Below are 17,156 nucleotides of genomic sequence, written 5' to 3' on the forward strand. Positions count from 1 at the left end.
GCTGAGGGAGCTGGGGTTGTTCAGCCTGGAGAAAAGGAGGCTGAGGGGAGACCTTATCGCTCTCTACAACTGCCTGAAAGGAGGGTGCAGCCAGGTGGGGGTCCATCTCTTCTCCCAAGTAACAGGCAATAGACAAGAGGAAATGGCCTCAAGTTGCACCAGGGGAGGTTTAGATTGGATATTCGGAAAACTTTCTACACTGAAGGGGTTGTCAAGCATTGGAACAGGCTGCCCAGGGAAGTGGTGGAATTGCCATCCCTGGAGGTATTTAAAAGATGGGTTGACGTGGTGCTGAGGGACATGGTTTAGTGATGAGTTTTGTCAGAGTTAGGTTGATGGTTGGTCTGGATGATCTGAAAGGTCCCTTCCAACCCAGACGATTCTATGATTCTATGATCACCTCCCCAGGGATGGAGGTGCGGCTGGCAGGGCTAGCGAGGGTCTTGGAGGGGGCCGCATAGGAAGGAGAAACGTCTGGGTGGTCTTCATTTTCTAGGAGGAGCGACAGGGGCAGACCGGGCTGCTCTCTTTTTGGGAAAATAAAAAAAAAAAAGAAAAAGCAGCCTGTGGAAGAAGCAGTCACTGAAATGCCCCCAAGGAGCACAAGCAGCAAGCGCAGGGGGTGTCCTTGAGTGCACCTTGATGCTCCTCTGGGTGTTTGTGTGTGCACAGCAATTGCACGCACACAGGCGGTGTGCTCCATTAGCCCTCAGATGGGCTGGCATCAGGCTTCACGCTCCGAAGTGCGTTAATGGGCAGCGCTGGCAGGACACCAACAGAAGCATCTCTGAGCCAAAAGACCTGAAGGGCCGGTTTGGGCTGGGGAAGGGACGCGGGGACACTCTGGAAAGGCCTGGCCAAGCCCAGCCTGTTCACTCAGCTCATGACCAGGGAGTGGACGCTGGGGCAGCCGAGGGATGAAGCTGCCCCACGAACATCCCTTGCTGGCGGGGGAGCCGTGGCTGTGCCATGGTCCCTTGGGCGATGCCACTCATTCTTTCGCTTCTCGCTGCTCCCCACAGGGAGGACATTGCACAGCAACCAGCGATGGAGGGTCCCCATCGCAGCCAGCAGCCGTGCTGCTCCGACATGGCCGAGTTGCCCTCTGGAAAGCCCCAGGGGCCTTTGCTGGGCTCTGCAGGGCCCATGCGGGGACCAAATTACCCTCCAGGGTGCCCAGGGGCCTTCTCCAGGCTCTGCAGGGGCACAAATCACCCTCCAGGGTGCCCTGGGGCCTCATCTGGGCTCTGCTGAGGCCCATTGCAGGCCCCTGCTGCCCTCCAGAGGTCCCTCCCTTTACACAAAAATCTAAAAGTCTAAAAAAAAAAACCCCAGAAGTACAAATTCACTTTTGAAGATATTCTGGAGGTTTGTATAGGCTACACTTATTTATGCTTTTTACCCCCCCATCACCCACATCTAGGTCCTCTTCATCTTCCTCCAAAATGCATGAGAGACTGAAAATATAATGACGAGGATCATCCCAGTTCTCGTTTTCCAAGTTGTCATCTGAATCTTCTTTGGCGAAATAAGGGGATGAATACTCTTGTGCCGCCCGGCAGCTCTCCCACGGACCAACCATCTTCATCCACCCACCCAAAGACATAACCATCCTGTCCAGCAGCCAGAGGAGGCTCTGGTTCAGGCTGCTCCCGGGGGCCATCAGAAGGACGGCAGCTGTATGGAGCTACGAACGCTCAAAGCTTTCCCGGCTGTTGTCCCAGAGCCTGCAGGACAAGGGACTGTTTGTCTGCCACCGGTTCTTCTGTCTCACTTGTGGAGTCCTCCTCTGAGAGAAAGCAGGACCCAGGACTGTCCTCTGCCCAAGGTGACTCTGAGGGGCTTCTGGAACCTGTCACTCACCAGGGCTCGAAACAGTTCCCCGGCTGCTCCGTGCTCCCTTTTTACTTCTCCCTCAGCACTTTCTGCCATGTCTCTCACGGCTTTCGGTTTGTGCCCTGCAGCTTCCAGTTGGGTTTGAAGATGGGGCCCCTGGGGGTAATGTGGGGCCTTTGCAGAGTGTGTCCCCAGAGCTGGACGCAGCGCTCCAGGAGGGGTCTCAGCAGAGCGGAGCAGAGGGGCAGGATCACCTCCCTCCACCTGCTGGCCACGCTGTTTTTGATGCAGCCCAGGATATGGTTGGTTTTCGGGGCTGTGAGGGCACGTTGCCGGATCATGTCCAGCTTTCCATCCACCAGTGCCCCCAGGCCCTTCTCTGCTGTGCTGCTCTCAATCCCTTCACTCCCCAGCCTGTGTAGATACCGGGGGTTGCCCTGACCCAGGTGCAGGACCCTACACTTGGCCTTGTTGAACTTCATGGCGTTCACATGGGCCTCCAGCCTGTCCAGGTCCCTCTGGGATGTCACCCCTTCCCTTAAGTGAATCACCTGCACCCTCAGCTTGGTGTCATCCGCAGACTTGCTGAGGGTGCACTGCATGGCAGCCGTGTTTGTTCCAGCCTTTCTCTTGCAGCAGACGGACGAGGGACGTCAGCATCCTGCCGCCACCTTCCTGACAGGCAGCTTCTGCAGCTGCCTCCAACCACACATCGGCCTCCTCACTGAGTCATCGAGCTCGGGGCAGCCTGTTAGCATTTTTGGCCTAACTCATTGCTGAAATCGCAAACTCTCATTGTTTTCCATAAAAACTGAAATTCCATTCATTTCATGCTCAAGTTCAGCTGTCGCCCGAACTAGCCCAAGTTCTATCCCTGATCCAAGGCTGAAGTCAGCTCTTCTTTACTCACGGCACTCCTTCGGGTTATTAGCTTGTCCCTTACCTACATTTCATAAGCCGTGTGCTCCAAAGCTTCTGTAGGCAAACTATCTTGCCCTACAGACATGAGATGAGCTCCTTCATGGACTCCACCGGTCACAGCCTGAGGAAATGAAGGCTTCAGAGGTAGTGGTCTACAAACTTCTCCCCGTATCCCTCTCCACGCCACCCCCAGTTGGGCCACAACGGGATCAGGGAACTGAACCAAATTTAGAAGGAAAATCTTAAGTAGGCTGGTGGAACACCTATGTTTAATTCTGTTCCTGTTGATTTCAGAAGAAACAAAACGTGTTTCCTCTTCACCTGGACTCTGACTGGATGGAACTCATTTAGCTTTCAGAATACACAAGAGTAAGGTGCACAAGTCAAGACAATATGAAGAAACGAAATGATTCTCAAAAGGATTTTAATGAAAATCTTCTGTTTTATTTGTATGGTTGCCATATTTAGATAATTAAGTAGAATTGTCATAGGAATGAAAATCAACTTTCCCTTCTTCCCAAGGAATCCGAAAAATGTTGCTATGTACAGAATTTACACTTATATGCAATAGTTTATTGTTATTCTGGACTCCAAAATTTGGTATCACAGGTAAAAATGTCCACACTGAAGCTAGAGCAGGATGCGGCCATCCTGCCACTTTTCATAACGTTCTGTACCGGTATACTTTCAAAATGATTGCTCTTCCAAGGATGAGAAACTTTCCTCAGCTGAGATCTTGCTGCTGCATACGTTTTTCATCATCCACAGCCCAAAAGAATTCAATTATATTCCTTTCTGAGCAGGTGAGAAGTCAGGCAAAATGGGCCAGACGTGCAAATGTGTTTTGGTTTCTGTTTTCTGTTGGAGTCCGATGAAAGACGATACAAAGCAGGTGTAAAAAAATAATCTACTGATACATCAGTAGATGTTTGGCATCTAGTAACTTTGGGATTTGGATGGAAATCCTTTGTTTCATGAATTTTCTTACTATTATTTGCCTTTTACTTACAGAAGCTTCCTTTGTTTTCATGGATTATTTGGCAAAAAGTTTTTCTGTTTTGCTTCAAGCTGCTGAACCTCTGTAACTCTCTCTGTAACTGTGGTCAATGGCCACTACAGACACCCAGTTTCTCTTTAAAAATTAGAAACCTTGAAGAACTCTGAATGAAAGCATCGTTATCTCTAACGTAATGTTCAATCAAATGACCACTGAGAGGTTTTCTGAGATCCAGGTGCTATTAAGTGATTGGAACTCAGTCCTGCTGTGCTACTGGTAGGACTTTGCTTCTTTATTCAGCTTCATTTTCCCGTCTGAATCTGCTTAGCCGCTCTGCAATATGGAAAATTGCTCTGACCTGGTGGGATTGGAGGTGGGTAATGAAGTGTGCTGGAACACACCCGTGTTGCTAACGAGTGGAAAGGAGAGGACGGTGGCTGCAGGATGTCCTCCGTAACCCAAATTGTCGGTCTCCGTCCATGTTAGTAGGCCCCTTCCTAGAAATCTTGCGCCCAGACCTCCTCGCCATGCACCTCAAGCAGACAGCTCAGAGACCGTGCGGTGGCAGAGCCTGTGCTTCCCCGGCAGCCCTAAAGGAGTCCTCCTAATTCAAGATGAAGGTGCGATGACAGCACGAAGGTAGATGGCTGCTGCCAGCATCGCCTCTTGTTTCGCAAGTCAGTAGCAGCCTTCAATCTCCTTATGCAAGCACATAAAATGCATTGTGATAAACTGTGATTTACGCCACTTTCAGGTGCTCAGCCGTATGAAAAACAGTTAATCACCTAAATCTACTGCTACACAAATACGCTACCAAGGGCAGGTGACAGGCAGCAGCGGTGTTGCACTGTGAGCAGCATTATTTAGACGTGTTCTTCCTGGGATTGTGATGCACCCAAGGCTTACATGTTAGCAGGCTTGGCTTTTTAATTAGGGAAACGAAGCATCCATAAGCAGCAAAACAAAACAAGAGGCTTGAAATCATCCTTGTTTTGTAGTATACAGAATTTCTATATTCGTCAGTACACAAGCGATTGCTAAACAGGTCCTCACTAGGTTTACTCGCAATTCAAAACAAGGTGGTTATTATGCAAACAGGTTAGCTTTGTGGAGGCATCGCCAGGGTGAGCTTAACCCTGTCCTATTTGGTTCCTCTTGTCTAAGTCTTACAGGTCTGTACACGTTCATGTTGTTATACAGAACCGCGGAGTTATCGGCCACGTAGTGCGGCTGATAGTAGTTAGCCTGGATGGCCTTCTGTGGTGGTGGTGGGGTGAATGAGACATAGCTGTGGAAGGAATTAACTCTGTGGAGAGGTGACGGGGGGGTGAAGTTGCTGCTGAAGATGAGATTTCTTGGGGTTTGCTTGCTCTGGTGGTTGCTGCCAGCCGAGAGGCTGCTGAAGGGATCGGAAAGAGTGTTAGCGCTTTCCTCGTTGCTGTCGGGGAGGCTGCGTTGGGGGGCCCAGCTCTTGCTGAACAGGAAGGGCATGGTGCGCGGTGGAGATTTCGGTCCTCTCACGGGCTTGGAGAGCGCGTAAAGGTGTCGGAACTCCTCATCAAACAGCTCCACAACTTGACCCGTGAACTTAGAGAGGAGGTTGCGGTGAACCTGGCCGCATAACCATGTGAAGCTGGAAGGAGAAACAAGGTGAGGGTTAGCGTTAACGTCAGCCATTAGGAACTGGAGAACCCCGCAGGGCTGGTGCAAAAGGCAAATGTGTTTTACTGCTGGAGCTTCTTGTCTAAACACAAGGATGAAGATGGCGTTGCAGTTGAATTTCAGGTCAGTTCACATCAGTGCTCTTTGACTTGGATCAAGCTTTGTTATTGCAGCTGCCTCTAAAACCTTCAAGAAAACCTTGTGAAGTTATACAACCTCCTAAAGGGAGTGGTGATCCAGATGCCCTGCAGGACGAAACGTCAGATAAAATACCCAAGGTTTGGGTGCCTTTTCCACGGAGAGGAGTTTAGACCCCTCTTTTGGGTACCTCTCTTCCATGCACAGTGCTTCAATTCAGGTCTCACCATGTCTTGTCTGCATGCACATGACTTGTACCTTCCCTGCAGAATGCTGTGCCAATTGGTAACTCTCACCTACTCCAAACTGACATTAGAAAACCTAGTGAAAAATAACCATCCTTTATTTTCATTTTGCATTTGACCGATGCATTTTCCTGCATTGGTCAAGAGAAACACAAAAAAACCCCAACCTCCCTGTCACATCCCGCGCCCACGAAACAAACCGCCGCACCTGACAAATGCTTATTTTCTTCACTACAGAGAAAATGAAAATATAAATATTTTCTACAGCCTTTCCAAAAATAAAAGTATTTTTGGAAAATAATACTTTGCTACAAAGTAAGTGAGAAACTCTAAAATAGTTTTCATTCTGTTCATCCAGAGGCACACCTTAGGATACCCCATGGCTTCTAAATGATTTTTCTTTTATGTACTTCCCTAATCCACTTGGCAAACATAAATTTGTGCTTTTTTTTCAAAACCACAGGCCAGCTTGATTGTGCTGTGCAGGCTGCCTTGTTTGAGCAGCAGCAGCAGCAGCAGCAGCAGCAGCAGCAGCAGCAGCAGCAGCAGCAGCAGCAGCAGCAGCAGCAGCAGCAGCAATAAAATGAGCATAGTTGAGAGAGTGAAATGTAATTGCTTCCTGAGCTGACCGGGGCTCGAGCCGTGCAGCAGAGGATACAGAGCAGCCTCGGATTTGAACCCGAGGTTATTCTGTGTCGACAAAACTCTGCCCTGGTTATTCCTGCGTGACTTTATTAGCTACGCTGGATTCGCACAAGGATTGCTGAAAGCCAGATTTGGCTGTAGGTGTGTGCACTTTAAATCTTGTTCTTGTCATGTTCTGACAAAGCTCCTGTGAAACTCAGAGGGACTGACAGCCCGGGCTGGTGCTAAGGGAATAAAGACAGACGTTGTACATCTGCCCATTCAGAGCATTCTTAAAGAGGGCTGGGTTTGGGGCATACGGTGGTTTTATACTGTTGCTTCAGGAGCAAGGGGAGGAGCAAGGAAATCACTAGTTCAACGCCACCAGGCAACCTTACAATATTTACTGTACGTTTTATGGTTGGACCTGAAAATATGCAATAAGTTACTCCAGTAGAGGAGCTTCTCACCCACTTTGTTCAAATCATTCTAAATATGGACAAAACCTTGGGAGCAGAGGTAAACAGCACAGCAAACTCACTCCCTGCTGTGTGGGTAACAGCTGCTGGGCAAGCGCAACATTGCCTTTATTCACTAAGAACCGCTCTCTAAACCTTTCCATGTCCTTCATCTAACTCTTAAGGAGATAATAAGCCAGGAACAAATATAAAAATGCACACAATGAGTCTCGGATAGCTACGTTGAAGGTAACAAACTCATGAAAGGGATGAAGTTTGGAGTGGCAGGTTTAGACTTCACGTGCTAGAGATATATCTAGTTTATAAAAGAAAACTGAGAGAGAAATAAACATCAAGTACGCCTATAAATGGCTTTTAAAAAAAACCCCCAAAATCATAGGAAAACACTGTTGCGCGCAATTTTGACCATTTACTCCCACATGTAACTTCCTGGAGTACCTGACAGACAGATACTCATTTGTGGCTCATTGATCTTATCTGTAACCCTTGTAAGCAGAGAAAGTTGGATCCAATTAACAGCCCAAACGTTGTCCATGGACTGATGGCAAATGGGTTAGCTGTAAAGTAACAAGGTGAGACCTTGCATGATTTTAGACAAACATTTGTGGATTTCATGTAGTGAGTCACAGCAATTTACATTCTGCACACTTTGCTGAAGAACAAAGCAGAAACTGACATAAAGACTTAACAGGTTTTCATTACCTTCATTCTAAAAGGAAATTCATTGTTTAGGTTTTAGGCCTTGTTTTGCTACTTAGTTTACAATTCCGAGTTCTCTTTTGGGAAAGGCTCAGAGAAGTCTGTTATTGTCACTGTCTCCCCAGAAGGATCATTTAGAAAAATGATCATTTAGAAAAAAACAGGCCTCTTTGAGCGAAGCACATCAGAAAGAAGAGGAAGCACAAAGAGGTACTGCCTAGCTTATGGCCAAAGCCATATCACAGATTCAGTCATTAATAGATACTTCTCAGCCGTCTTTCCAGGGCTTTTTCCCAAAACCTATGTCCCGTTATGGATCCTCTCATTCATGATTGTCTGAAATCAAAACTCAACTCTTCTGTCCAATCTTCATTCGCACTAGACTTGTGAGTGTACCCTCTGCACTACTGGGGAGATCAGTTCATTAGGGAGGCTCTCGTCCCTCGTGTTTACAGCGCTACAGTAACGTGCAGCATTACACACACTTAATCCACAACAGAAGGACTGGGATTTTCAGCTGAGCTCAGGTTTGAATTAACCTACATGTTAGCGTTGCCTGATGGTGGGATAACCTCTGTACGAGAAACCTGCCCCACCTGAACCGATGCTCTCAGCAAAGCACCCCAGTGTTACATGTTTGATATTGTCTCTGAAAAGGACGGTGGCTTTCAGAGCGGCAGCCGGGGAGGTTCTCAGCTGCCCCTGATGATCAAGGTTTATGATTTCTGTTTTCATTTTGCCTTCCTTAGGAGCACTGAGTTCATGCACTGTCTAACTTCAGATTAATTTTTAAAAAAAGGAATAACATAGTTATCATAGGATGGGGTAGAGTAACACAGAGACAGCAAAAAGAAATACTGCATCCTAACCCCACACCATAGATGCTGGCAATAAAAAGTGAGAGGAAAGCTGTAACTTAAAACACTCATGCCTGCACTTGTACAGACACATGGCTGGAACAGGCTTCAGAAGCTTCTCAGCTCTGCTCTGCCCTGTGTGGCAGGACCATGTTTATCCACACTGACCCAATCAATGGCATTTTAACGTGCTTTTAAACACCACTCCAGAGCAGGAGGTGCCACAGACTCGGTGGTGGTTCCTTTGCCTCTAACTAGTTGCCAGCTTCAGACCTCTTCATTGTCCATTAGGCAAATATATTTTGTCCTCAAACACTTTAGGTAGAAATAGTGAGCCAGGGTCCCTTTTAGAGCAGTATGTGCTGAAGGGCTATTTTATTTCCTCATCCCATTCACCCCCGAGCTATTACAAAGTCATGCAGAGCACAGCAGTTAGTTGAAATTTGCTGTTGTATTAGTTTTAAGTTCTTTTGCATTAGTCTTAAGATCTATTCCAATTTGATTTCCAACAAATGCTTTTAAGTCTGTTTTACTCACCATCATTCTTGTTTGTACCTGCAGAGGCTGGTGGATAAGGTTTAGGGATAACAGAAAACCTTAATAAAGTGAGAGCTAGCAAGCCTACAGAAATGCCACGTACTGACAGCCAGCTATAACCCACGTGAATCTGCAAACCGGTGCTGAGCATGCTGAAGTTACATAGTGTATAGATTTGTTCCTCACCAGCCTCTCTGCTTGCTTGCTGGATGAGGTATATTGTAGGTTGACAAGGCTCTTGTGGTTAGAAGGTACTGCAACAGCAGTAGAGAATGACAAAAGTGACTCTGCACAGGACTTCGAGGGTTTTTCTTTTTTTTTTTTTTTTAGGATTGAAAAGAGAAGCCAAAAGGAAGCTTCTTGGCTAAAGCAAATAGATCTTCTTCTGTCCCTCTTCTCCCACACATCCTTCACTTCTACTCTCTCTATAAATCTGCCGTTGCATTTCCAAACATCTTTGGTGAGGGATTAAAAAAACCTGAAAGAACAACAAAGCCACAGAGTGGCCAATAAAAAAAACTCCACTGAGTGTTCACTCATTTTTGTCTGATGGTTCATTTGGAAATGGAATGAAAACTGGATGCCCGCCTCTGTGCACAGCTGAGCTCCTGCAGCCTACGCTAACGCCACGCATTCACATTTGCCGTCATGTCTACAGTTATGTCATCTTCCTGGTGGCACAGTTTTATCGGACTAGAGGCATTTAAGCTTCCAAATCATAAACTGGGATTAAGAAAAACAATCTCATCCTTTTAATTAAATAATCACCTCTTGTCTTTTTGTATCTGGATTTCTTGGATACATTCAGTCAGTTGTGAAGCTTATCTATGTAGCCATGAGGCTTAGGAACTTTATTTATTTGATGCAAGCTTAGAGTCTCCTGAAATTCCCTGACTGCAGGATCTTGGATCTTAATGAAAAGCCCAGTTATTGATGCTACATCCTGTACCTGAAATAATTACAGCAGCACAAAAGTAGAGATTTACAGACTCAGCTCACAAAACAAAAAAAAAGGGGAAAAAAAAGAAAAGGGAAGGTACAACAGTTCCATAGACACATACAGCCTACCTGCTAATGAAACACAAGAAAAAACAGCCAAGTCTCTGAAGTATTTCTGTTTTACCTTTAATCACTAAACTTGTCATATGAAGAACAAATCCTCAGATAAGCTGAGTGACATACGATATGTTAAGGGATCCCGAGGGAGATGGAAATGTATCGTGTCTCATGATCACAGCATCTGAGGACCCAAACAATGAGGAAAGCATAATACTAAGCTATGCACATTTCTAGTTCTGCGCCAGGGCTGCACCAGCAAAGCTGTTTACATTAATTTCTGAACATTTAAATTAAATATCATGCTCGACAAATAACTAACATTGGGTTTAAAACAAGTTAAATGGATTATTGAAAAATGGCTCCTATTTGAAAACATAAGTGGTTTTTGTTCAAAAAAAACTTCTCACCCATACAAAAATTTCCATGGCAGTTTTTTGTGAAGCAGTATTAGAAATCATAAAAGAGCACCTAGGCATGCACTGCAATGGCTTATCTCACCTGTAAGATCCAGAGAGCACGTATCTCCAGTCAGAGATAAGAAATTTTTCTTGTATTTGTCCTGAAAATTTCCTGCCTGATTTAGCACAGTACACCTCTCCCGTAACACTGCGGACTGAAATATTCTGTAAGGGAAAAAAAAAGAACACAGTGAATTACGTTTTAAAAAAATTAAAAATCAGAAGGAAAGGGCCCTTTCTGCTCACTGCCTTTAGCTCTTCTTGTCCCCAATGTCTGTTATGATTTCTTCATTGACCCTCCAATGTTATATTTGAAGGTTTGGGGCTAGAAGAAACCTAGCCAAGCTCTTTCACCTGTCACAGGGTTACTTGTTTCAATGGGGATATAAACCTGCAGAGAAATTCAGGCAGATGGAGCTGTGCTGTGTAACGACAACTGATACTACCCCAACCAAAATGAGTACGAGTCGTGTCCATAGCTGAGAGCCAGTCTGTTACCTCCACTGACACCCCAGCAACAATTTGCTCTAGCTTTAAGCTCTCTTGATTTACATTGGCTATGGCACAATACAGCAGGGCAAAACCTCTGCTCTTCCAATCCATCTGGGCCTGCAAAGACATACGTGCTCTCTTCTGGTGCATCCCAGATGAACGCTGTCCTGCAGGATCAGACGCAAGTACACGTGTGAGTGGAGAAGCAGGTCAGTTTGGTCCACGCGATGCTCTGCGCTGCGCTTGTACCTGAGCAAGGGCATTTGAAGCAGGCCAGGCACCCAGACCTGACTCTGCTGTCCGTACACACACCTTGCAGGATCAAGGCCTTTGTAAATGAGTGGCACCAAGGATTTGGCTCACCCATTGTCGAACCCTGTGTGTTGTAGCAGCACTTAAAAATAAATAGCACAGGCTTCTTGTTCCTAAGGAGTGGGGGTTTACAGACATGCAAACAGTGTTATGATAATGTTTTATTAATTTTAGTTTCTTTATATGTTTGGGGTGGAATTCAGCTGCCGAAATACGGGTGTCTGGTGCATGTGAGATGCCCTCAGGTCTTGTGCCTGCCCTCCAGCTGCCGTTCCAGAAGGCCGCTGCCTCTGCTGTATCAGCCATCCCCGTGAAGATGCCACAGGTGCCCTACAGCATCTCAGGCAACAACTGAAATGGTCCCTAGGAGGTTATTTTTAAGGTCAGTTCCCTCTGGCAGAGATGAAGGCAGACTAAGCTAACAGCTTGCTAAATTTGAGGCGTTACCTTTAACACAGAGCTTTAACACATTTTATCAGAAACCACCTCATGCAACCAAGGTATTGCCATGCAAAAGAGTTTTGTGCGCCTGCTGCCCGTGGCTGGCAGACCACGGCTGCTGCAGAGTTATTAAACAGAAGCAGTTGTAATGCTTATGTTAGACAACTCTACCAGGGGACTTAAGCTCTGTTTTAAGACTTCAGGGTCCAGATTAGTTTAATCTAAGGACCTAATGGAAATGCCTTAACTTCCTGTAACATCCATGGGAAAACGCAGGCATCTTCAGAGAGGAAGTAGGTGTGCTAATGCTACCTCTGGAAATCTCTTGCTTCCTTGTAATTACAGGGTGGACTGACCCAAGCATAACCATGCTTCTAGCTCAGAGTGCCTAAAGTTAGGCAGACGAATCTGACCCTCGGAGCTTCGCAGAGCCACAGTACCTTGAAGAGATCCTCAGCAATTTGCAACTTGTCACACATCTCTGAGAAGAGATTTATATTGCCATGATCAAGCAATAGGTAGACAAACACCATGCGCTTGTTAGCTGCCTCCAGGAGGTCACAAAGAATCTCAGTGTCTGTGAACACATCCATCACGATAGCTAGCACCTAGGGGAAAAAAGCAGAGGCATTGGAAGAGTCAATGTACATAACTTAAGGTTGCCTGTGAGGTCACTGAAATGTAGTTTATTTGTTTTTAAAAAATATTCCAACAAACAAAAACTTCGGAGGTGTACGTGGGTATTTCTTCTGGTTTTCTCCCTAAGCCCCTGAATCAGTAAATCGATGAGACACGTCGCTTCATTGTTTTATTGCTCATACAAAGCCAATATAATATGCAACATACGCACTTCAGTTAAGCTCTTTTAATCATAAAACACAAGATGACCCACAAATTTGTAGGCAAGATTTCAGCACTAGGAAATGTAGTGAAGTGCTAATCGGGGAATAATAAGGATGTAGCTAAAATAAGAGAGACTGTAGCCCTTGCCAAACAGCTGACTAGCTTTTGTAAGTCACATCCATTTAGCAAGAATCACTGGATGATGCTTTCTATGTTATGACTTATGCCTGGAACGGTCCTGGTTTTAAATCCTCTGTCACTTGTGGCAGGGCAATAGACTGCAACAGTTCCATTTTTTTTTTTTTAAATATGATTTATAAACTAATTCTTTCAATTTAACCATATATCCACGCTTCCCCATTCACAACCGTCAGGGCAGCGCGTAAGAGTCTCAGGACTGGGCATAACAGCCCCAATAGCTACTTAAATTCACAGCCTCTGGCCAGTGTGGATCGAGGAAAGTGTAAATGTGATACAAACCCACTTCCATACTCTAGCCCTAGGCTCAGCATTGGGCACAGCCTCGTGGAGGTGCTGGTCTTCACTGATGTCTAATGTTGTCCATGGAAAGGATCATCTCCATTGACTAGAAAGCGAACCCTTGATAATTGCACTCATAGGATATCATCTTCAATCAAAGCAAACTTTAGAGTATCTTTGCAGATCTGTCTTATTAATTGCTTCCAGCTTGCACTGAATCTTACTCCAAAGCCTGTGCCCACACCTGCCAGCAAGCTTTTTCCCTTCGCCACCGTGAGGAAATCCTACAAGACCAAGCACATCCTGTGGGGCCAGCATCCTGTTCAGGCAAGCCAAATTATTCACGGAGCAGTGAGGATCCCACACCTTCCTCCAGCTGCCAAAGCATCGTGCTTCAGAAAGGGCCATGCCAGTGCTAGGTAAGTGGCACAATTGCGTCCCGTTTCTCACATCTGCACTTACTGGCAACTCACCTTGTCTTTTTAAATGGCACAATTCTGCATCCAGCCTCACAGTAGCTCCAGACCACTCTCTCCAGTACTGCTTTTTCACCAGCTGTTCCCAATTTGTATTTCTGCACCTCTCTTTCCTCTCTTACTTGCAGTACTTCTCGCTTCTTTTGCCTGAATTTCTTTTTATTCTTTGCGTCTGTTCCACAAATGTCTTAAGATCATAGTACCACTCGCCAATCCTTTGCAGTGTGCTACCATCCACAAACACAGTCTTTATTCTGTGGTTGACGTTGTTAATGGATATATCAAATACTAGGCTGTCCAGGGTGGACGCTTATCAGATACTAATTAATAAATGCTGCCATTGGAAAACTGTACTCAAAAAGCAGTTGCCAAATTTATACTGTGAGTAAGTGTTGCTCCAGCACCCTCTTGTAATGTAAATTAGATGGTTAAGAAGGCCATGTGAACCATGGATTTATATTACATTTCCCACGATTTCCCCTACAAGTTTTATCCTCTTGGGACAGAAAATTGGCCTGGGTTGGTACATTACCTGATGCTTATTTTATTATTCCAGACACATTTCTTCTGCTACTGTACATTTCTGGTGCCGCCAACTTAAAATGACTGATCTGTAATGCCCCTGATGTGCTGACCAGTTGTCGCCCAGTTGCCAACAGGGATTCTTCTCCCCTGCCATTATGCTCAGCGTTATCAGACCCAGCACTGGCCCTTGCGGGAGAATAAAGCCAAAGTCTGTAACTCCAGTGGGCTCGGCAGCCTGTGCCGGACAGCAGGCACTACAGCCTGGTTTTGTTCCTGACCATTCCCCTGTGAAACCGCTAGTGGCATATCGAGTTTAGACAAGGGGAAAACTCCTGCATGATGGTAAAATGCAGCCCTGAAACGTCAAATATTTTTTTCCAGGAAAACAGGGGAGCTGCCAGAACGCACATGACAGGCTTTTTGTCCCCTTCCAGCTGCTCAGCTTCTAGTTTCCCAGCGCGTGGGCAGTGTGGCTTGTGGCTAGCACCTCTCTGTGCCCCCCCCCAGCCCCATCACCTGTCTGTTGTCAGAGGTATCATCTGCACCTTTCCCATGTGACAAGTTACACCACAGAGTCTCTGTATGGAGACCAAGGGCCATTTTTAGTGACACTGACAACTTATGAGGGATGAAAGGTCCTTTTTTCTGAATAATTTCCTTCCTCTGGAGATGGCTGCTGGCACACCAGACACACATGTCCTTCTCCAGGCTCCCCTTCACCCACATCTCCCACAAATACCCTAGAAAAATTGCTAATGGCTACCCTTTCTACAGCACATTTGCTACACCGGGTTAATGGGAGTTTAAAAGAAGAGGGAATGCTTTTTTTTTTTTTGTTACCAACATAAAAAGATGTTGGTGCGAGTACAAAAAACCAAAAAGCACTGCCTGTGTTCAACTACAGGCTCTTTACAGCCACATTCTAGAGCGAAGCTACACTGCAATACGCAAGGCTGGCTCAGATCAAACACCGCGTTTACCTGATCTTTTTAAGAGCAGGAAGACAACCGAGGGCAGAGGGAACAACAATTCTCTCTCCGTACCTGAGTGGTCTTGTTGATGTACCGGCGTATGATGTCTCTAATGTTGCTGTTCTTCTCTGTTTGGAAATACACAGTGGCAGTGGATTTTTCCTTTAAATAGGGCTTCTCCGCCATAATCCATGTGTGCAGCAGAGCTGGCTCACTGCTGTCAGAAATGGTGGGGAAGTAAGTCCCTGAAGGGAGAGACCCGGCATCGTTCTGCTTGGACGCAGCTGCCCCGTCAGTGGCCTGGGACTCCTGCGCATAATAAGACTCCCTGGCGTTATCCTTGATGTACTGAGCTTCCACCGAGGAGAGGAAATCCACCTCACCCTCTTTGCTTAAAGTTTCGAGGTAAGAGTCTGTCCCACCGTCCAGGAAGGCATCAGTGGCCAACCTTATGCTTTCGTTGTGGCTGAAATCCGCTTTTGTCACCTTCGGGGTCTGGTTCTTGATATCCTCCAGTCTTTTCTTTATCTTGCCCATGTGTCTGGAGTGGCTCATGGCTCTGTGTCGCAGCAGTCGATCTGCCGGACAGGCACCATGCATATGCGTGGCGCAGGCAGCGCAATCGTCCTTCTTGTTCGGAGACTGCATTCTGGCGTGAAATCACCTCGGCTGAACGAATTAACTATGAATAAAAATAAAAGAGATCTTATTACCTCAGGCAAATTCACACTCCCTGATTTCGTTGGTACAATTATCTTCAAAAAAAAAACCTGAAGCTTGCTTCTCAGGTGGTGGTGTACTTCAGCAACAATCTGTTTCCAGATGGGACAGAAGTACAAAGCTGATTAGATTGCTTATCTGAGAGGCACCCACCTCACCTCCAGGGCATACGAGGGATTCGAGTCCAATTACCAGGGCCGTCCGATTTGGTTGTATTTCCCTTCCTGTCGCATCCTGTGAAATGTGAGCGAGGAAAGCACTCAAGCAAAGGCAGGTAGGCTCCCAAGCATCGTTGCACAATCTTCAAAACAGCTTGAGGCTTCTCTGTCTTCCCATGGTATTCGTTAGGGAGCAAAAACAACTCTGACGTTGAACCGGGACAGAGACATCAGCCATGTCCATAGCTTCAGAACAGCAGAAAGGGTCACGGACTCTCGTCTGCACCTACCTGCTGCCAGGCAGGCTTAAAAATAGACTTGAACTTGGTCACTGTGCCCCGTTCGTAGTATGTTGCTATTACCATAGACGATTCACTCGTTTATTTCTTTAAAGCTTTGTGACTACGCCATCCTATTAAAAGAAAAATACCCCTTCCCAAACATCCTGAATATTACGTGGAGGGAGGGTTGTGAGCTGGCCTCAAAGCATCAGAAATACAAACACTCATCACTTGATTGTGTGCATTTAGGGCTGTTTGGTTGGTTTCTTTTTTTTTTTTTCCAGGCTGCAGCTTCTGGAGTCACGTTGTCCCCGTGGCAGCTCGTCTGCTGTGTCATTAGCAGGACGGAGGCGCAGGTTCGCAGCGGGGTGAGAGGTGCAGTGCCTGCAGGGAGCCAGGCCAACTGGAATGACTGCGCGGGGGCGAGGAGAGGCAGGGTGGGAAGGCAGCCTGCCTGAGGTACGCCATAAATACCTGCGTGCATGCTTTTACACGGAGGCACGTGTGACACAGTTTTCTCACGCAGGTTGGGTTTGCCCTCGCCCTGCGCAGCTCTGTGTCCATGCACTGGTGTGCCACGGCTCCGGAGAGGAGTGCAGGATTGAGGGGACATGCCAGTCTGGGCTCTTGCACAGGGGTAGGGGCTGCTGAGGACATGTCTGAGTGGGGAAAGGGTCCTGCCGCTCCGACCAACGTGCTCAGGAGCACGGACGTCTTTAGGGCCGCTCAGTGTGACACAGGCCCACTTTTTCCAGGGTAGCTTCTCAGATTCTGGGTCTGTGACTATGTCAGATGCCTTATGGGGGGAAAAAAGTAATTATGCATAAGGATGACACAAACATATATATATATGAAAATAGAAAAGGTTATGAAATGGTTCGGATTTTAATCTCAGAGCCACGGAGGGCAGGAAACGCCCACCTGGGGGCCAAGGTGAGGTGGTGG

General features: G+C 46.6%; 1 protein-coding gene across 1 annotated transcript; it reads right to left on the minus strand.

The window, feature by feature from the left end:
- Positions 1-3,217: 3,217 nt before the first annotated feature.
- On the minus strand, positions 3,218-17,144 carry FAM83A (family with sequence similarity 83 member A). The gene is made up of 5 exons (XM_054189827.1): positions 15,926-17,144; positions 15,125-15,734; positions 12,198-12,365; positions 10,553-10,677; positions 3,218-5,387 (listed from the first exon to the last, which is right to left on the minus strand). The coding sequence occupies exons 2-5, from the start codon at positions 15,698-15,700 to the stop codon at positions 4,841-4,843; spliced, it is 1,416 nt and encodes a 471-aa protein (XP_054045802.1). The 5' UTR covers positions 15,701-15,734; positions 15,926-17,144; the 3' UTR covers positions 3,218-4,840.
- Between the last annotated feature and the right edge of the window lie 12 nt (positions 17,145-17,156).

Source organism: Rissa tridactyla, chromosome 2 (assembly GCF_028500815.1).
Source record: "Rissa tridactyla isolate bRisTri1 chromosome 2, bRisTri1.patW.cur.20221130, whole genome shotgun sequence".
NCBI classification, from domain to species: domain Eukaryota; kingdom Metazoa; phylum Chordata; class Aves; order Charadriiformes; family Laridae; genus Rissa; species Rissa tridactyla.